General features: G+C 36.7%; 1 protein-coding gene across 6 annotated transcripts in view; it reads right to left on the bottom strand.

Annotated features, from left to right (window-relative positions):
- Positions 1–22864, bottom strand: part of WT1 (WT1 transcription factor) — a 51303-nt gene that overhangs the window by 23330 nt on the left and 5109 nt on the right. For 4 of the 6 annotated variants that reach the window (XM_087951039.1, XM_026664633.2, XM_087951042.1 and 1 more), the window contains exons 2-4: positions 19341–19463; positions 17504–17606; positions 2278–2355 (exon numbers count right to left, since the gene is read on the bottom strand). In XM_087951039.1, the coding sequence (XP_087807165.1) occupies positions 2278–2355; positions 17504–17606; positions 19341–19463 (304 nt within the window). The remainder of the gene's footprint in view (positions 1–2277; positions 2356–17503; positions 17607–19340; positions 19464–22864) is intronic. The other 2 variants (XM_087951040.1, XM_087951043.1) reach the window with 2 other exon arrangements.

Below are 22864 nucleotides of genomic sequence, written 5' to 3'. Positions count from 1 at the left end.
CTGCTTCCAAGGTAACAGGAAACATTTCTGGACAAATAATGATTTCTCTGAAGTCCACTCCCTATAGAAGGGACATGGGAGAGATGAAAGCTCTTTAGGGAGGAAGCTGAGCAAAATGGGAGGGAATGAGAAAGTATATGCCAAAGATATAAGAGTAGTGAGAATTCAACTTATTAAAAGGACGTGAATGCTATAAAAAGAAAAAAGAGCTTAGAGGAAGATTAACACAAAAATTGGGAAGGATGTTGAGGGTATCAGCTGCAGCATCATGACTGTTCCAAAAAGAAACTTTGGGGTATGTCCTGCTGTACTGTAAACCAACTGAGCTACTTAACACCTTTCCAGATTATATAAACTTCTGGGCATCCTTCACCCACCATGACTGTGGGGATGCTGCAACAGTCGTAAGTGTGAAAAATGGTCATAAATCATTTTTTTCAGTGCCATTGTAACTTTGAATGGTCACTCCACACAAGTAAAGTACCAGCAAAGGAGGAAAAAAAAACTCCAGAGACGTTCCTGAGACAGGAAGTCTAGTCCTGCCAAAAACGTAATAAGGGTTAACGGAGAGGCAGTTTCTGTAAGCAACACCAGAATGTTTCCTTCCTGCCTTCCTTACAGGATTAGGCCAGTAATTTCTTCTAACAACCAGTTCTCTGAATTGCTTAGAATGTTAACAACTGGTTCTAGTGAATAGGTGCGAACTGGTAGAATCCCACCCCTGCTTCCATCCTTCCAAGGTAGGTAAAATGAGGACCCAAATTGTTGGGGGCAATATGCTGACTCTGTAAAAACCACTTAGAGAGGGCTGTAAACACTATAAAGCAGTATATAAGTCTAAGTGCTATTGCTATTGGTATAACAGACTGGGGCAGCATATAAATTAAATAAATATAAGCCAATTTTCCAAATGTGCTGATAACAGAACAGCTGCACTCAAGGAAAATATCTGTATCATCCCACAAATATATTGCAGAAAAGTCATTATTTAGCATGATATAAAATAGACATCACTCTTTCATTTAAGTAATCTCTTTGTTATTATTATGTGCTTCTCTTATGTGACTCATCCTACTATGAGGAAGTGGGAGAAATTCATTAATTCATTCATTTGATTTATACTGTCACTAGAGCAACAACATATAAAAACTGGTTACAAAATGAACAAAAATAATGCAGAAATATTTAGTGCAGATAGATAAAACCCAGTCAACAATAAATTAACAACTCCTCATGGAGTCCAACTAACCTCTTGATTCCCATGCCTAGAAAAACATGCAGTTTTTGAAGCTACCAAGCTAAATCATGCTAGAAAGGATCTTTCATATACAAAGTGGCATAAGAGATCAGTGAAAAAGATGAGAATAGGTACTCAACTTTTCATATTGAAATATAATGTAATATTAAAATCCCACCAAAAATTGTGGAAAATGGTAGTGACAGCAAATGTTTCAATGTTAATTTTTAATATGGTGTATATTGATAAATATAACCCATACAAACAAAAGATTCTTAGAGATCCTCCATAACTTTTAAAGGTGAGAAGGAGGGGGGAAAGTTTAGGAAACAATGTTTTAGGGAAACTAACAGAGAAGGCTATTTCATACAGTGTTTAATGACTGTTTATATTCTGAGCTGTTTGTTTTATGTATGTATTTGATGCAACGTTCAAATGTCAAGATACATATTTTGAAGGATGGGTTTATGTAAAATCACAGATTGTAAATAATAATTTTTCCATCATCATGACTTTCCATGAACACATATAGCTGGAAAAGTTAAAAAAAAAACTAAAATGCTACCCAAAAAACGAAAATGGTCAGGTTATTAATCTATATCGCCCCCAGGAAACCTTGGGAATATAAAAATTATGAAATTTATTTCTGAATAATATTTACATAAAATTGCATTGTAAGTAAACAGCCACTTAAAATCAATTGCATCAACTTGCTTTTCTCCAATAAAACAATTATATAAGTAACATATTTAAAAAAATCAAATGGAATATAGTGCACTAGTTACATTTTCAAAAATGTATGCTTCAAGGAAGATATTGGTGATTGATAGAAAATATGTTTATGTCCTTTCATTGCCTTAAGCAAATTGAATATATTAATATTGAGCATAAAAATATTTTATATAATTGAAAATACCTACTATAATCAGTGACAAATCTCTTTGAGGATTTTATTATTTCCTTGTCTCATCTGTTATAAAAAGTAATTCATAATTCTGCATAATTTTATGGTGTAAGATTTTAAAAAATAGCAATCTTACCCCTTAAGTGTGGATCCCAAGTTCATTTGGTTCCATGTCATGCATTCAAGCTGAGAAGTCATTTGGTATATATTGTCACTGTTATAAAAATATTTCCAGTTAGTACTAAAATTATATAATCTATTTCAATAATTAGTTCAACATTATTTCCTTTTTAAAAGCAAAAAACAAAAAGCAATCTAAAGTAATTATACTTTATAAATTCGTAGACAAATTTATAAAAATAATTTATAGTTCATAAATTTTAGGAAAACAAAACGAGTGAAAAAAGAGAAAACATCAAAAGAAGATCTATTATGGAGAACTGGAGTTTTAAAAAGGCCCACAAAATGATTGATATTCAGATGATTCAGAGATTCAGATGAAAGATACTACTCTAGTTTAAAAAATCTGTAACTTGTAGAAACCCTGTTTAAATCCAGCATTTTGTTTGTATATAGATTAGACTATATTTGTACAACTCTTTGTAAGTTCTATTACTTGAAAGATTGTGAATTTATATTGTTTCATTATCACCTGGGCAGCCCAGCTGGTTGTAGAATAGCATCTTCTTATCTTCATTACTATCTCCTCTTATTAGTATTGTTATGAGGATGATTATTCTGTTGCTTTGCATATACACTGAGAGCTTCTACACCAGAGACAAATTCCTTATATGTCTAATCACACTTGGAAGATAACATATTCTAATATTTTTCTACTTTTATTAAATTGAATACAGTTGTAAAATTATTTCTGTAATCTTACCCCCAAGAAGTAAGAACTATAATTAGTTTCATTGTTCCTAAATCTGTAACATCGTTCCTTTTTTTGGAAAAACATATTGTCAAAGCTTTATCAAAAATGGTGTTACATAAGTAATTAGCTGATTTAGCTAATTTGACACAATATCATATAATAGCATGTAATATCATCAGAAAATTATTAGCACTAGTCAAAGAGAAGAAAGAAAAAATTAGATTTAAAAAAAATACTTTTTCCATATAACATCAGTTGAGACACTTCTCTTTTTTTGCCTTTTTAATTCTTTCTCAACAGGCTAACCTCTTCTACATCTCTAACCGATCATGTCCCTCAATCACAAATACATTTTAGGCAGATTGATAAAGTGATGCACAAATTACCCAGATAGATATTCATAGCACATAATTACAAACTTTGGAGTAGACAAATTATCATTTGAAAAATCTCTCTTTCCATGATGATTTCCAGAATAAAATGTTTTGCTGGCTAAAAAGTGAATTAAACATATTTACAAGCTTCTAAATAAATACACTGTCTAGATTAAAAAGAATACCATTTCTGTATGTGTGCTTTTATGTATATGTATATGCTCTACAGTTTGTATTATACTCTTAATTATGAGACAAAATATTTCTGTAAAAACCTTAATGTGTTTAATATATCCTAAAAACATACTTACATGAATCATCCATTTATTGTAAATTCATCTAGCTTGTTTTCTGAATTATTACAGCTAAGCATACCAAAATATATTTTAAATCATTTTCTCTACAAAAATCAGGAGTTTAAATTTTGCCAAAATACTTTTTACATACACACACACACACACACACAGAGGTACCTGAAGAAAGTAAAGTTAGATGACTTAAATTGCAAGGTATGCGTAATATCATTTATCATTACCTCTGCATACTATTATTCATTAGACTGTCCGAATTACTATTATGTGACTACAATGACCTGCATATCAGTTCAGAAATTGTTAAGACACTCCTGCAGTTTTCTTTTTGCAACAGAAGCTCGTGCTGGTCTGTGCCACCACATTTTGCAATTCCATGCATTCTTCTTGTAATGCTGATGTAATTAATTCCTCAAGGGCCTTGATTTTTATTAGAAGAGCCAGACCTTGCATTTACAGCAGGAGATTTTCCTTTAACTTTACTTCATTTGACAGTTCATTTATAAGAGCCTCCTCCACAAAAACCTCTTTTTTTTCTTAATTTGCTTTTTCATCAAGTCATATACTTACTCATCTTGTCATCAACAAAAAGACACAAAAATTGCCAGGCCTGGGAAGAGAGCTAGAACTTGAACATTAATAGGGATAACTTTTTACTCATAATGATAGAGAAACCAAATTTGATGTAATCTTCTCAAAGCACACTGTAATATGTTTATATAGATTGGGCATTGAGAAGTGGAACAAATAAGTTAGAAAACAAAATAATCTTCAATTCAGTAATAAATTGCATAACAGAGAGGTCTTGGCTTAAGAGCAGTCAATCAACTATTCGAAGTTACAACAGACCCAAAAAGGGAATGACAACCTGGTTTGAAAGTTCTAAAGTCACACACACACACACACACACACACACTGACATGATCGGCAACCAACCTGCACCTACAACCATTTTCAGGGCCTCCACAGTCATGTGACCATGATTTAGAACTGTTTTGCCAGAAACTGGCATTTACTTCCAGCTTTTGGCAAAAAAAAAATTCCTCATGGTGAACAATGAATTAATTTAATGACCACCACAAAAATCAGATCTGGTCATTGCTAACCCACCTTATGACATTATGACTTACAACTTAACGATGGTAATTGCCAGGCTCAATTACTGTCGTAACTCGAAGGCTACCTGTATAAAAAGAAATCATAGATATCTCTAGGATCAAAGACAATATCCATCCACTGTTCATTTTTCAGATCACCCAGCTAAACACTCCTTAGGTCACAAAAGTAACGGATGAAGACAGTAGCTAGGTTCAGACATTGAGCTAAGCCAGCTTTTACATATAATTCTAGTATTATATGAAAGGAATACAGTAAAAGTTCTCCATGACCACTTATTCAGTTTTAGCTTTTCCTCATGAGGGAATTGCTATCTCTCTCATCATTGTGGATGCTGTTTCCTTTTGGCCAGAGGTGCCAAACTCAATTTCATTCAGGCCACATCAGGGTTCTGTTTGACCTCGGGGGCCAAAGTGGGTGTGATCAGGGTGGGAATGGCCAGCTCTTCATCACTCGACGCCTGTGGTGGCCCAAGCACTCTGCCACAGAAAACAGGCTCCCAAGCTCCATTTTTGTCTGTGACGGCCTCCTGCAACCCTCTGCCAACAGAAATGGAACTTGGGGGGAGGGGGTCACGTTTTCAGCTGCGACAGCCTCCTGCAGCACACGGCCACGCCATTTTTGCTAGCAGAGGCACCGCAGGCAAGTCCTTCAGTTTCCAGGGAAGCCCCACGGGCCAGATCTAAGCACCCGCGGGGCGGATCCGGTCCCCGGGCCTTGAGTTTGACACCCCTGCTATAGACCTTCCTACTCTCTAATACTATGTGTTAATGGCAATACCTATAAACTTTCCCAGCATTCAAAAGCCTAGAAGTGCAGTTCATCATACAATCAATATAAATTATCTGTCAGTATGAGGGGACCTTGGTGCTTCTCTGAGCTTGCTTGTTTTCTTGCAGAAGTTTCATTATCCAAACTAGGTAACATCATCAGTGTTAGTCATCATTAGCACTAATGAGGTTGTCTAGCTTGGGTAATGAAAATTCTGCAAGAAAAAAACAAGCTCAGAGAGCACCAAGGACCCTGGGCTGCAAATATTCTCCTTTATTATCTGTCAGTATGAATTTCAGCACAGAGAAACTATTTGGTGAGATATATATAATCTAAGCAATCAGAAAAACAAAATGTTATATACTAATTTTAGCTTTTCTTTTATCCTGCCGACTTCGCATTGTTCACAAATATTTTGGGTATTGTCCGAAATATTTCTTAAGTGTATCCTGTTGGAAGTTCTGGAAACATGCCTCTTGTCATTCTCATGAAAATCCACTGTGTATTATGTTAGGGGCTTTCATTGTTTAACCTTTACCTAAAGTCGAATATTATGAAAGATGCCAAAATCAGATCAGTACTTACTTAAAAGAAAAACAGTTGTTGGAATGTTCAGGATACATCAAGCAAGCCAATATAGAGGGATGGGAGAAATGAAGGTGATTCATCGGTCACATTTATGAAGTGCTGCTGGGTGTTTTCTCCTCAAAGATAGGTGCTTTAGGTGCTGCATATGGAAGGCTGCTTTGTCTTCATATAAATTTATGTTTGATGTGCCATTGTGTATATCTGGCCAAAATCTTGACACAATTGTTTGTATGTGAAATATGGCAAATATATGAACATGCCTCCATGTCATGTTTTACTGCAGTTATTTATAGCAATACTTTGCCAAATATTCATATGTGACATAATTGTATGCATACTGACTTTGCATGCAACTGGCAAATTTATTTCATACTTTTTTTAGGTTTTATACAAAATACAGCTATGTATCATTGTGTAAACGAATTGTGGGGGATTTTTTTTTAGTTATGTAATTTATAGGACACCCCAAATCTACATGCATGAATGTGTGAATCAGTCTGCATTTTAGATTTAAAGAGGTTTCCTTTAGTGTGGTCATGAAACATGCTAACGTGCAGGCTTGTATGTGAAACAGCGGTTCTATGTATATGCTGTTGCGTACAATTGCTTTTGTTTGTGCCATTTTGCACCTGAATTTATAACATCCATTTTTTGGATACATGAATACTTCCAGAATTTGCTTTTAACTCTGTACACCCTACTGTACTTCCATATTTTCATTCATATCTTCTATTTTGCCTTTCTTTGAACTTCAATGTATTTCATTTTCAGATTTTTAGCTCCAGAATCTACAAAATCCTGCGAACCAGTAAGACCCTCTCATCAAAACATCAAGGGTAATGTGGAAATCATTTTCTTTTCTCAAGCTTCAACATGCATATGAATGTTCTATGCTTTTTCTAGCACAAAGAAAGCATCTATATCGACCCAATGAGCATAGGACTAGGATGATGGTGTTGGAAAGCCTTTAGGGGAGGTATTGTATTTCCAATTAAGTTTACATTTTTGAGAAGGCAGAGAGCTTCATGGAAAGGTTGGAAGAGCTGTTGGGGAATAATCTCATCAAACTACCTTAAGATAAAAGGATGTTTGCCAATATCTGGCGAATATCTGTAGTTCTGTATAGGATGAGGGTGGAGCTTTATTCTGCGAGCTTGTGGGTTGGTTTCCAGATGTTTCATTATCAGGCTAGGTAACATCTTCAACCAAATTTAGGGGAATTCCGCTGAAGATGTTACCTAATCTGGTAACAAAATGTTCGGAAACCAATCCAAACTTGGAAAACGAACCTCTACCCTCATAAATGGATGTTTTGTGAATGGCATATCATAGCAATCATTTAATGAGATAAGCCAAAATATATTTTCAAAATTCCACACATGCCCACCAGCTCCCAAAGCTTAGAGACCACTGGGTTCAGAGGCATAATACATTTTTGGAGATAATGTATAGCTATCATGACTGATAGTACTATCAAAAAGTTCTGCATTTTGATAATCTCCAAGCATGGCAAGTTCATCAAGACAAAAATTATATAAGCTCAGTGTCTCTATATCTATATTCCACATTTAGGGAGATATTCCATATATGAAGTGCAAATAACACATAGGATAACTGTTGATACATTGCCTCAATTAGGACTGTGGTAGTATTTTTTGCTCAGGAACAGAAAATATTATTGTTGTTATAAGGGCAGACTTGATTTAAACAATAATACATAGTTTTAAGAACAGGAATTGCGGTTTTGAAAGATGTAGATAATGCTTGTCCTTTTTCAAAAAAGTAATAGAATTCCAAATATCTGCTTACTCAAAATTTATCCTCAATTAAGATATATTTTCATGATCTAAATTATGATTATTATTTAAATGCTAAAAGTGAAGTAATGGACTGAATAAGGATCATTAAATTCCATCAAGGCAAAATGGGAACCATTGATAGTTCATCTGTTTAGTTAAATAGTACCCTGTTCTGGAGATGGATATAAAGCCACTTTAAATATAAGTTGTATAGTTTAAAGATTTTTAACCCATAATTCTGACTAGAAGCCCTGTAACCTTATTTGTGCCTTTTCAGCTCCTGATAGGACATTGACTATGAGTGAGTTAGACAAGATGGCCAGACCACACTCCAAGGACATTACATGGTCAAATCTCATTTTGAACAGTATCTGAATACAGATATTCAGTCCAGCATAAAAATTGATCACAAAATCTTATAAACTACAATCCCTCAATCCATTTAAATGAATATGAAAAATCCTAAAATTCTAAAAATAATAATGTGTAATGAAAATGGAAATCAAGAAAACCTACTAAAGATAAATTGACAGAACCTTATCTGCTCAACTAATCTCCTAATCCCCATGTCTAGAAGAACAGCAAAAAAATTTTTTTGCTGTATTTTGCTACACAGAAAAAGAATAAAATTTCCTGGGACTATGAATTTTCATTACAAGTCTAAAGCAGTAGAATTACTTTTAAATAAACAAGCATAGAAATCCATATATATATCAACTGCAATTAATGAAAGTTAACTGGAATACAAATCTGAAAAATCCAGAGTACTATGCCTTTTAATTTATGAGGAATCAGAAAATAACTGCATGAAGTTATTTATCTTCATCTCAGAGGAATTTAAAACTGTTATGTAACTTATTCACATATAATTTATCGTACAACTCTTGGTACAGAAAAATACATTCTTGGGACCGATGCCTCTTTTTTTCAAATATTTGCTTTAAAGAAAAATTCAAAAGAACTAAATTCAAAAGAAAATGATTTGCAATGGTTGAAGCGAATTTCCCAAATCACTGGAGATTAACTACTTGATTTTTATTTAGAAATAAAATAAGGAAGAGGAAAACATTTGTGCAGTCAGAATTAATGTTAGCTGGAGTGAAATAAAAGGAAATTAATACTGAGGGGAAAAAATATCTTAAAAGGAAGCCAGTAGTAGATCACAAAAAGTTTGTTTTGGCCTGTATTGCAGCTTACGAGTTCTTGACCTTGGTGCAGAAAGAGCTATAATCTGAACTCTAATCCTCCACTCTTAAACTGTAATCTTCCACTCTTAAAGACTTTGCAAGTGTGACTCACAGTAAATTTTTATCTTCAAACATGTTTACTGTATCAAAATGCATAATGCAGAAAAGTTCATAGTGTAACTTGAATAGAGTATACCCAAGGAATATTTTAAGACAGTATTGCTTTGCTTTCCTTTGCCTGGCCATTTTACACCAATGCAATATTCCCAGTAAATGAAGACTATGTTTTTACATTTAAGTCAATGAGCCACTACCTAGGTCATACGTCCATTTTGATAGATCTGGCAGATTATTAGGCAAAGAATTACCATTTTGAAAAAGGCAGAGCTACTTCCTCCAATCCTATCTGATACAATATGATCCTGACAGTAGAAAAATGATAGGGTTTCATTCATTCTTCCTTGTTAGGCAAGGAAACAACAGTAGGCATGACTGAGGGTTGTGACTAATCAGTGTTTGAGAGAGATATTTTAGTTTCCGTGTGTTGGCAGATAGAAGTCATTTTAATAGAATAAAATAAAATACTAATAGAAGTCATTGTATTTTCAGCTGCTCTGCACCTTTGTTTAACTTCTTTGAAGATCTACTGTATAGCAGACTAGATTTTTAAAATATTACAACATGGCTGACTTTCTCCCATATCTACCTAGGTTAATAAATTAACTAAGTACTAAACTTAACTAAACTTTTATCGATCTGTCAAGCACATTGCGCAAATTCAATTATGGTTTCACAAGCCATCTTACTAATTTAACTAATTAACAGTGTTGTTCTTTCTTTGACATATATAAGAAATATGTTACCATGGACAATTTTTTTCCTGTAAAAGAGAGGCTACATCTGGTTCAGTTCTAATCAGTTTAATGAGTGATAGTATGTTTGTCTAGAACAGCAATCTTAAGCATATAAATGTTTGCTCTTTGAGCAAGGCAAAAAAGTTTTGAATGATTAATGAACTTAAAACAGAGATCACCACGGCTAAAGAACAAGCAGGAAAAGGTCTGTCTCATTTCATAATAATATTTGGCAATAGCAACAATTTATCCATAATACTTCTACTATAGATTCATTCCACACTCAAAGACAAAAAACAAACAGATGTCTTCAGGGACAAAGATCAGAGAAAAAAGAGAGGAAATTATCCAAATGTTGCTTCAGTGTTATATATCTCATTCCTAGATATTTTTATTTAACATTGGATTCTAATGACTTTAATAAACCAGCTTTTCAAGTTAGGTTAAAGAACATATATGTGGAAAGTTAAGCTATTAAAAAAAAATCCTTTAAAGACTTAAATAAAGCTTTCTTGTTCCTTCAAGAAAGGCTGTACTGACTAAAGCCTTTTTTTCAAATTACAAAAAGTAACAATTTTATTGTGTCCAGCAATAATTCTACAACTGTATGTTTGTGTATCTTGTTCTGGGCATCATACTTTAAAGAAAGAATCAAACAGGAATAAACGCAGACATGGACAACAAGAATGATTAAACATTATAAACAAAAGTCCTAAGAAGAGAAATTGAGGTAGATATGACAGACAACAGAAAAACAGAGTTGGAAGGACGCTTGGAGATCTCCTAGTCCAACCTCCTTCTCAAGCAGGACAACACCCTGTACCATTTCAGACAAATGACTGTTCAATCTCTTCTTAAAAACCTCCACCCTTAGAGCACCTACAACTTCTGGAGGCAGGCCTTTCCACTGATTAATTGTTCAAATCATCAGGAAATTTCTCTTTAGTTCTAAGTTGATACTGTCTGATCTTGTAGTGAAACTCCTCTTCCCCCATCCCACAAAGTATACACAACAGGGCTGAAAAAGAGGGGAGGGATTAGTCCCTCTCATTCTGTTGATGTAATAAATTCTAAAAGCAAGAATTACCCCTCAGTTCCATCCAATGCATATACTGTTTGACAAAATACAAGATAACAGATTCCTATCTCCCCACCCCACCCCCCCCAAAAAAGCATACAGTCTAAAAACTGATGTGGAGAAAGCTATAGAGAAATGGAAATGGAAGCAGAAGTAAGCAGGGTAGCAAACTGAGAAGGTTTATTTTGTAGCTGCATTGACCTATGCTTAGTTAAACACTTAGGTGCAATAGAATAAAAATATTGTCCAATTTGTATAATAATATCATTGTATAAAAAGGGAAACAACTGCTATTCCAGAAAGGAGAGGGAACCACCACTTTAAAAACACCCAGTAGCATACAATGCCCTTTCTAATGTATCCGAAAGCACTTTCTAAAAACAGGGGCATCTTCTTTGGCATGTAAATTTATGCTGTGATGAAGTAATCCCATAAAAAAATAAACCTAACAGTTAGGAAACAGTCAGCAATCAATGCAGATTTTCAGTGCACAAGAATAATCAGTTATAATGATGTAATCAAGCCAAGGCACAGATAACTTCTACCACATCCCATCTGCTCGGTAATAATTACAGTAGGCATAGTCTTTATCAATGCAATCTTATGAAATCTAGAAAATCCAATACTATTGGCTGGGTTCCAATGTTTTCAGCATGCCCAAGGACATCAAAATCAATACTTTGTATTTGATCTTACTTATGTGTTGTAGGTTTTTTTTTTAATTGCTCATCATTGACAGATAATTTTTTATCCCTTTACATTAGCTATAAAGGAAGTATTTATATTAAAGGAGTACCTCATATTCAAGAATATAAGGTAGCAAGCAAGAAAGGTTTTCAAAGTTCCCATTATCTTCTGCCCATGGCAAAAAAAAGAACAAAAAGAATTGAGTATATAAACTACATTGCGATATAACTGCAAGAAAATGGTGAGGAAGCAAGATATGTCTTGAAGAGATACATTCGAAGTCAGAGTATTTAAGTATTTAAGGAAGGTTGTGGCGTGATCAAAGAAAGATAAATGCATTTGGCAACTGAATGCTCTAAAAGGGATAAATGAGACAATAACAAAATTCATAGAAAAGTTTGTAGTCAGGCATGGATCAATATTCCTTCCTGAAAGGGAATGTGAAAAGACATATTAACAGCCTCATAAATAAGGAACTGATGGTCAGAAAGACATTTGTCTTTTGCCACTTTGTTTGTTCAGAATCTTTACGCAGAGCTAGAGCAGATCAAGAGAAGCAACTGGCATTTTGAGCATAAATGTAAATCAAGACTCAATCATCCGGGCCAAAAACATTCAAAAAGGTTAAATCAAATAATGTGCAAATGAAACTGTATAGATTAGACCAGGGTGGTGAATTATATTGTAAAAATGTTTAGAATGCCATCCAAAAAGATTAAATCATGGCAACTGGACCAAAGTTCATTAGACTGAGACGTTTTTTACTCGTCCAAGTAACTTCTTCAGATAAAATGAAAAAAATTTAAGTTAGCCAGAGGAGCAGAGTTGTTGGAATGCACCAGCTCTTGCCGTAACAACTGCAGGGGTATCTCTGGGGTACAGTTGCCATGATTTAACCTTTTTGGGTGTTTTTAGGCTGGATGATTGAATCTTCGTTTACATTTGCAATACATTTTTTGGGGGGGGAACCCTGCAATTGTTATGGCAACAGTTGGTGCATTGCAATGACTTTCTGAGTCTCTGCCTAACTTAATTTTTTCATTTTGACTGAAGAAGTTACTTGTTGGATGAATAAAGAAATATCTCAGCTTCATGAACTTTGGTCCAGTTGCCATTATTTAATCTTTTGGGATGGCATTTTAAGAATTTTTGCAATATAATTCACCACCCTGGTCTAATCTATACAGTTTTATTGGCACATTCAATTTTATTGAGGAGTCCTTTATAATAATATGTATAAACTGAAAAATTATCCTGGTTTTTTATTTGAATATAAATCAATAAGCATTCAGAAAAATAAATCCAAATTTTATTGTATCACAGTGTAGCATCATTATCTTTAGAAATCTACATTTTGAAATTATTGAAGTTGTAATTTCAAGTCAGTAGGCACTATGGAGGTTCAACAGTTACTGGAAAGTCAGTTATTTAAGGTCTCATTCATTCGATCAGGATTCTGGGACATCATTGCTTTTGGGAGTTCTTACTTTTCCATGGATGAATCAAATACTTAAATAACACTAAAAGCTAAGTTTTGAAGAGTTCCAATCAGAGCCCAGACTGCAAAATGTATACAAGATACATAATTCAGCTGTATCAGAAGTCTGAAATTGGGAGTTGAAGATTAGAAATTCATTTCTACAAATTAAAGTTTAAAATAGGAGAAATTTAAAATAGAAAGACATAGAAGAGTACAGTAAACGTCAAAAAAGTAACTTTTAAAAATTATGACTGGCTGGTAGTGGTATATTTTTGCTGCAAATCAGACTAAGAAAACAAATGTTTATATCAGCTTCTAAAGTAAGAAATATTAAGTCTGTTTTTATGTGCTGTTGAGCAGATAAGAGAAACAGCTAAATATATGGCAGAATCAATGTTCTGTCAACCCATAGATTAAATAGGGATTACAGATTATAATTATATTGCTAATACATAACAAAGAACTTCAGTAAATCCTCACAAGTTTTTTTTTTACAATCAGTTATAATTAGAAAGAAAAGCCAGAATTATTTATCTACAGCACTTCTTAAAGCCTAAACATTTTGTTAACTTCACCACACCATTAGAATGACAATAATATTCAGATAATAAACACGAGGGAGATAAATCCCTGTGAACTCAGGGAATTTACCAAATTGCAGGATCTTTTCAGTCACCATATTAAACCTCCAGAACTCCTTTTCAAGGGAGCTGTTTGTGCTTAGCAGCCTTGTGGGAATTGGTGAAATGATTTATTTTCACATATAATATTGCTTTTTAAAAATAAATTACCTTTAAAATGTCATAGTTACGTTTCTGTGCTATTTCTCTTTATCTTCAGCTATGCTATCTGTAAGTTTGTAACTGTTGGTTGTTTTAAATAACATTTTAAAGATTACAAATATAAACTAAAAACTAATGCAGACCACAAAAAATATAAAACTAAAAAAGTAAACATGTAACCTAGTGACCATCTAAACCAGGGGTGTCAAACTCCAGGCCTGTGGCCCGGATGCGTCACGCACTGGCTATGCCCAGTTTAGCAAAGGGGGAAAAAGCTCCAATACATCATGTGACGCTGCGAGTTTGACACCTGTGATCTAAACCTTTATAGAGAAAAGGGAACTGTAAATATTTTGGAATGAATGCATTCATAAAAAGATTCCAGCTATGATTGGAGAAGTTTACAAAACCAGCAGCTAAGAAATAGTAATTTGCAAGAAGATATATCTATAAATGAACCCACATTAATTAAAATAAGATAAATATTTAGCAATTGATTGGACAAAATGAGGTTCACGCAAATGAAAAGCTATTTTAAACTATCATTTAATGACCAGAGCAGAGACTTCCTGCTCTGGAAGACACACTCCCATAATTTTCAGTTCACACGGCCATGGTGATTAGGAATTGTAACAATTGAAATGCATCGGAAGGATGCCATTTTCGGAAAAGTGGAATCTGACAAGGCCAGATCTTTGCCTAGGCCCTAAATAACGTATTTTTCCAGTCTTATCTGTTGCAGCATTGCTTTTAGCACCAAGCTGTCGGTCAAGGGTCTTCAAACTTGGCAAGTTTAAGATTTGTGAACTTCAACTCCCAGAATCCCTGGGCTAACATGACTGGAGGACGAATCCTGGGAGTTGAAGTCCACAAGTCTTAAAGCTGTCAAGTTTGAAGATCCCTGCATGCCAGGGATACAAGTCTATTCTACAGCTGACCATAACTCCACAGCTCAGCTGTTGCTCATTAAGCTTAATGAAGCAAAGCCCAGTGTGGCCTTGGATCTGCCTGCAAATCCTAAAACATTCATTTCATAACAGTCTCAGGTGTTTTGTGCTTTTATCTTCCTTTTGGGGTCTCGCCTTGATTATAACAGGACAGGGAATCGCCTCCCTTTGACCTGATTTAAGATTCAGCTTTGTGCACTCAAAATTCAGGGTCATTTAATTCAGACTTATTTCTGATAAGATATATAAAGTTCTGAATCTAACTTTTGAACTGTCTTCCCCTTTCCCCATCATTTCTGATTTGTGACAATTTTCCTGATTAAAGGTTTTAAAGAACTCAAAAGCTTGACACGTACAGTGCTTGGTCTAAAGATATTATGAAAACGTTGATAAGATTAAAATATCAAATACACATCCAATAGATCCAATGTCAAGTCTAGGTCTACACATACCTCAGGGCTTTTGCCTCAAAAATTTGTCTTGTACTGTTCCCTTGTTCACTGATTTCTCCATATGAATAAGACTGATTGGTTAATTTTTTTAAAATGCTCAACATTACTGTAGTTCTCTAATACAGGAAGAGTAGATTTTGAGAACAGGAGAGATGCTGACTTTTTGTTATTTGCCAATCAGCACAAACTATACAGCCAGGCATATTCTTTTACAGTACAGTTAAGCCCTGTTGCAGCTTTCCAGCTGAGGATGTACCAATGTGCTTAGAGCTTTAACTTCTATGCGGACTAAAGAATTCTGGGAAGTACAGTCCCCACTCCTATGGAGGGTGCCTGCCTATAAAACTATGTTTTATAGTTCCTCTTTGAAGAGCTCCCCTTTTGTTTTGTGCATAATATTTCTCAGCAGCTTCCCAAGACATAGGGTTGTTCCAAGTTCACCAAAAGTTGAAGACTAGGTGGGGGGAAGAGAAGAGAATTTAGTTCTGGCTGGTAAGCAAGCTCAAAATAAATGAAAAGGTGCCTCCCCCTTCCTTCTTTCCCCCATGGTCTTATCCAACAAAACAGCACAGGCTGCTGGCTCCAAGGACAGACTAACAAACCGTGCTACTTTTTTTAACTTTATGATGATCAAACTCTAAAGCTCATTAAGAATAGAAGCTAACTGCTTGATAGCTTCAGTTTGGTAGGTAGACACTTAAGAAATAGTTTTCTCAATCATATTCTCAGCCACAGTTGCCATCACTCTCTTTAAAATTCACCTTAAAGATCCAGGTTGTTATAAAAGAGTAGATACACCCCACAACTCTCAGATATAAATTCTGAAATGAGGGTTCAGGAATGTGCTGGGCCCACTCCAAGAGGGGAAAGAAGAATGGTGTTCTGAACTAGTAACCGACCAACTTAAAATAGTAATGTTCTCTTTTCTCACAGTTGGTGAGAACTGCAGGGAATTTATTCTGATTAATTTTAAAGCCCAACAATTCTGGGACATATTTTTTTTCTCCTCAGAGATGCCTTTAACACTTGTTAAGTAGCTCTATTTCTTTCTGTCCTTCTGTATTAGTGGAAAGGAACACACCCAATGATTCCCTTTCTCCCATGTGTCAGGAGATGGGCTTTTGTCACTGGCTCCAATGAAGAAAAATTAAGGAACTAAGTAGTCAGTCCTCCAGCTCACTAATTAGCAGTGTTCTGTAACTTTCTATCACACTACTATCACCAATACTTTTCTCTTAAACCAGATTAGTCTCATTCATTTCAATGCAGACCAGAATGATATATTTCCAGGGTGAATATCCTGGAAAAAGTCATTCCTCTCTTTTTAAAAAGTCACATGTTTCTACCAGAGGACATGAGCAAGTCTGAAAAGAAGGACTGAATAGAACGGCAAAAAAACTCATCTATTTTTGGCAGTCATTCCACTGGGAAAGTTCTAAAGAAATAAATATTGTGCAAATTTTAAGCCTGCGTTAATGGTAAAAGTTGACGGCCGAAGAGAGCTGTTCGTGGGGACAGTAACGTTTACAATAAAGTTATCCAGCCTGGTGGCCTGCAGGGATTAGGACTCTAAAGTCCATCATTCCTTGCCTATATTGCAACTGGTAGTTACTCAAAAAAACCAAGTCCTATTTATGTTTGGATGCTACCTGTCTTTTTCTTAGTTTCCTCTATGAGTCTGATGGGATCAACCCTTCAAAAATAATATTTGGTTATAGTTAGGAAAACAACCTAGAGGCACAAAAAGAGACTCCACTGTTGTCTGACAATTTTGTCCACATATTTTCATATTTAATAAGCCATAACTCTCCCTACCCATGTTGATTATCTTTCTCTTTTTCTGTTTATTTCTTTCCTTTTTTCTCAAAGAGAACTAGAGACGGTGACATGGTAAGCTCTTTTCCCTATTCTCAGAGGTAGAATAAAGTCAGGTGGAAGGAAGGAGGGAGAAGAAAAGAGAAGGAGCTCTTTGTTTCAGGGAAGCATTAGAGCCAATCCCAAAAGCTGATTTCCCAAATTTCAGGAGGCAAAAGAAGATGGAGGATATAGTAATGATTCTCACCTGTTGTAAGGGTTCCTCAGGAGAAGAGCCTGGCTGCTGGAGCAACTGTCTGTGGGAGTGTGGCAGCCGTACACTGGGGGAGGCACCGAATATTGTTGGTCACCTGCAGACAAGCCACACACACAAAAAATATCACAATCCCGTTGCATGACTGATTAACGGTCACATATTGGAGTGGGGAGGCAGTGTTCTCCAGTCCCTTTCAAGCTGCCTTTAGGGTGATCAGCTGGAGCAGGGAGTTCTCACTAGATGATCAAATCTTTATTTCAGTTGTTGCATTCATTTGTGGGGATAATAAAGTAGTTTTGAGAAAATACAATAGGTGACTGGAGTCTATGGAGATTCTCAAGTCATCCAGGTCATGATTGTCCCAAAGATGCTTTTTCCCAAGGGGCAACTGGACTTTCTGATTTCTCTTTGAAGATGTTTTGCTTCTCATCCAAGCTTGGATGAGAAGCGAAACGTCTTCAAAGAGAAACCAGAAAGTCCAGTTGCCTCTTGGAAAAAAAGCACCTTTGGGATGGGTGATTGGAGGGCCATCTGATGAGTGGCCCTTGTTTCAGATTTCAATCCTTTTTTTTTTTATTTCCCAAAGCACTTGTTTCCTGTTTTTAATATGGGTGCAGCAATATTGGTAAGCAATTTTGTAAAGCTGCTTCAAAGCAGTTTTTCCTTGGGAAGTAATCCTGAGCATTAAGCATAGCAAATGCACTATTTACACCCCACATAACACACTTTTCACAACACACTGAATACAAACTACCAGGTTTCATCTAATGTGCAATGTGAAGACACAGCCATCCCCAATATAGTTAGCCCATGGTTCAAAGCATCCTGCAAATCAGAAAACTCCTTTAACTGAGTGCGTGAGCTAACATACCTTTGAAGCCCCATTTGCTTTTGATGGTACTTGAAACTGATGCTTAATCTTTAGATCTGTGCTCAAATTATTTAACAGTAATGTAAAAAATGACATTATTTTAGTGCCTTACAATAGAAAGTCTGGATTATAAATATAACTATAGTAAAGTAGCAATGTCAGAACCAACAAGATTCCAACATAATTTTGAGTTTTCTAGATCTACACTTTAGAAACTATAAAGACGTTTTGTAGATCTTGTCATTGATTTCATTGAAATGTACTACTTACTGAGCTCAGTCTTAAGTAGATTCACACAGGGGTAAAAAGAGGGGCACAAAAGATTGCTACCAGGTAAGTGTGTTACCAAGTTTAAAATACAATGATACATGTCTTAGTTCTGGGGTAGGCAAGAGCTTTTTGCACTGGCTTAATTTAATCCACTCTTCCTTTCCCCATTCCGATGTCCCCCAGATATATTGAACAACTATTCCTGCCATCCTCAACCAATCATCATGGATACTGACTAGAAATTCTGGGAGCCGAAAGCCCAAACAGAAAACTCGGAGGGAATCAATATTGAGGAAAATTGGTGGATGATAACCCCAAAAATTGTGCTTGACTACAATTGGTTTATGCTGGAGCAAGGTCTCTTCAGTGCCCACGAAATTATTTCCCTGGCTCACGGAGGGGTTAAAACAGTGTTACAATAATCCCACAGTGGTTTCAAAGCCTGTTGTAAGTCTTACACTTTTATTGACATCCGGTCCCGTCCCCAGCTTCCCAATTATCCAACTTCTCTTTGCCATTAGGATGAGCCAGATTAGGCACACACAGACATGCCAAATCCTCTCAATTGTTAGAACAGGCACAGGCCCCAGTATTAAAGGGAGTCTGTGTGTGCGCGTGTGTAGCAAACAACTCCCCTCTCTCCCACTGGGATCGGTTCTTCGTGCAGATGTTTTCCGCTACCATTACCTAAAGGCGTCTGCTGGCCGATGGGGTCCTCGTGCTTGAAGGAGTGGTTTGTAAACTGTGCCCCAGGATGAGAGGGAGTATGGCCGTAACTTGGAGCTCCATCAAACGCCACTGTGCCGTAACCTGCCAAGAGAACAACAGGGTCGGAATCAGGGGCTGAATCGCCTGGCCTTGAACTTTCTTCCTGCAAGAGCGTCCCCCAGACAGGCAGAAGGCGCAAAGTTGCCAGAAAATAGGAAGCCTCTGCTGTGTACAGCAGCAGATGGCTTCTTTCTGCAAAAGAGAGGGGGCCAAAACCCTGAACTTGGAATCACCCAACCGGGGAAGGAAGGGACCCCTCTCCCCTCTGGACGTGGACGGCAGGGTTGTCATCGAATCGAGGGCAGGCTTGTTTTCCTGTGGTGCCTCCTTCCTACCTTTACAATCCGAGGTCAGCCTGCCTGGGCAAAGAGGCTGCCGCCGCCGCCCATTAATAAAAAGATTAAAAAGTTGGTTTTAGATGCCCATTCAAAGCAGAGAGCAAGCCAGACGCATCTTCCAACAATCAGCCGCAAAGTCAAAATTCATATAAGTGTAAACAAATAACTTTTATTTAAAATGTAAAAAATTACACCAACCCAGAATGATAGGGAAAGGTTTTCCAGTTCTCCAAACACTCGCAGTCCAGCCGTGAAAAGTTCTGAGAGAAGTTGAAAAACTGTGTACACCATTTTCTAACTTTCTAATTGGTCCCAAGAAAAGTATTACTCAAAGGTGGAAATGAGGGTTTGTGTGTCTCTGCCTTCCTTTGATAAAGCAATGAAAGCTGCAGAAACTGCTGGATCAGGAGCATATTAGATGTTGATTTAAATTAAATTAATTAGATGTTGATTTTTGTTTAAAACTTTTGGTGCCAGCAAGAGTTTGGAGCAAGAAGTCTCCAAGGATTTTCCCAGTTTCGAAATCCACCCGGAATATCTTTTAAAAGCCCGTGTCTGCATTCCCCCCCCCCCCACCCCCATAAGCAATGTTTCCATTAATAGTCCCCCATAGACAAGAGAAAAAACCCTGATCTGCTGAACAAACTTGTCTGCCATTCCACATGTTCAAGTTACCCTTTAATCTCGTTCTCGCTGGTTTCTCGCTTGTTTTGTAAGATTAACTTTCTGAAGAGCCTGCAATAAAAATGGCAGGCCATTAAAGTGAAAAAATAACCTCCTACTTTAGCCGAAAATTACTCGCTTCAAATAATAATAAACAGCTTATTTTAAAAAGGAAAAGAAAGGAGCGAATTCAGATGGGGAAAAAATCGTCTCTTGTGACCTCAAGGTGAGACCGAGTCGTAAATCAGGCGTTTAGACATCAACTTTCATTAATTACGTGGAGCCAGTTAAACAACTTCGGCGAAAAAGTAATTACGAAGTAATATTATCTTTAAGACTTCTCAGCGCATCAGCATTTGCCCTAAGACCGTGAAACGTTTAGCGTAAGTCCTTATGAAATCTTCCCTGGCTTTCCTAATACCGCACCAAGCGCTGTTTAAGGTAAATAATCACTTTATGGGAGCTTCGCTTCCGGAACGTTTAAGTTAGAACTCCGCAGTTTCTTTTAAACTCGCTACTCTTTAGAGAACAGGTTTGCACATTCAAAATACCGAAGTTGCTTTTCAGAGGAGCAAATAAGCCGTAGCTTTTTGCTGGAAAGAAGAAGAAGAAAAAAACAACGGCAAATGCTTTATTTTTTCTGCAGCAACCCAACAGCCTGCTTTTCCGGACAAACTCTCACTGCCCAAAAAGCCGTTTAGGTTCTTAGATAATCGAATCGGATTTTGCACAGAACCGCGAATGGATTGTGACAAAACTGAAGAAATGGGAGAGAAATTGAGGCTGGGGGGGGGAGGAATTGGGGACCCCTCGCATAAATGCATCACTGAACGCCCACAAGATGCAATTTAGTTCACTAACTACTCAAGACTAAAGACGACTTTGCTAAAAGACGTAGACTTGAACTCCTTAATTCATCAACTGCCCGTTCAATTCAAACGTCCCCTCCTGACTCTTGCTAATATGTTGCTAGCACTAGTACCGGTACTCTCATCTTGGGGACGCAATTTTTTACTTTTCTAAATGAACCAAAACTTGTGAAGAAAAACGCACGCAAACCTTTTAATGGTGACAGCAGGAATAGGAACGTTCTGCTATTTGTTTTGTTCTGGTTTGTAATGTTAATCTAATCTCACTTTGGGTATGGAGCGATAGTTGAAGGCGTTGGGCCCGGAAAAGAAAGCTATGGATCTTTTCTCAATTCAGAAGCTCGCTTTTCCTTTACTTTACTTATTGAGAAGTACCGGCGACCTACGTCTCAAATTTAACTTCTTTACTTTAAAAGTTAAACCCACTGAATTCCATTCTCTGAAATCTCCAAACCGTTTTGCCTACTTCAGCTTTCCCCAAATCTGGGCCTCTCCAGATGAATTTTCAACACAAGGAAGTGAATCTAATCTGCAAATCTGTAGATATTTTAAAAGGAAGAACACTGAATATAGAAATCGGCCTGTTTCGATGGATTTATTTTTTCCAGGTAAGTTGCTTGGATCATAAATTTTAATTCTTCTTCCAAAGCTTCCCGGTCTCTGGAGTTTATGGCGTTTACAGATTCGTGCAAGCCTGATCCAAAACCTAGGGATCACCTATTGTTCTGCAGCTTCATTACTCCCTACAATACCATCAGTTTTAAGGCCCTTTTCAGGGAAGCACCCTCCTTTATCACCACCACACTTCACTCTTTTAAAGAGATATTTCACCATGCAGTTTTCAAGCCAACACATCTCTGCTCTTAAGTGTGTTTATCCTGACCACTTTTTTGGGAAAACAATTTATTTCAGTCTGTCTACTCTGAAGTCCTGTTGAGTTCTGGGGACTCTGCTGTCAAGGAAGTGGGGATCAATCCGCCTTTTCATCAATGAATCTCTTCCTTTGCTGCAAAACCCAAGCCACTGACCTTTATAAGGGGCCTTATTCTTGAACCTGTGCACTTAAGGGCTGGGCTTGCCCTAACTCAAAACTTTCCAAAAGCCTGGAAGGAAAGAGGCTTCAAGTCATAACAGGTCCGTTCAAAAAAAAATTTTTTAAGGCGAATGGGCTACTTTATTTTGGCAGAGCAGAATCAAACGGCTTTTGAAAAGTTCAGCTTTTTCTGCCTTCCCAGTCCACGGAGTGGAGATCCCAATGCATTGACCTGAAGGTAAAGGGGAGGGGGCTAGAAACACCTTGACCAGTAGATTGTAACCATCCCCCTCCCCTCCCCTGCCCTCCCCTCTCTCTTTTCCTCCCACCTACCCTGTGCATTTGGCAGGCAACTAGGAGCTGGCGAGGCCTGAGCCTTCAAAGCTGCCGCATGCGTCTTGGTGTTCAGCGTCCCTTGTCTATTCGGGGCCCGTGTACACAGTGATGACAGGCAGATGCCCAACCCCTGCACTTCCAGGCATCAGCTGCTCCGAACTGCCTTATCTCAGCTCATAACACACAAAGCCAAGGCTTCCCTCC

The sequence above is a fragment of the Notechis scutatus genome, chromosome 1, assembly GCF_049901735.1.
Source record: "Notechis scutatus isolate UNSWTSFEM ecotype Mainland chromosome 1, rNotScu1.2, whole genome shotgun sequence".
NCBI classification, from domain to species: domain Eukaryota; kingdom Metazoa; phylum Chordata; class Lepidosauria; order Squamata; family Elapidae; genus Notechis; species Notechis scutatus.
This window is presented reverse-complemented; position numbering and strand designations above follow the sequence as displayed.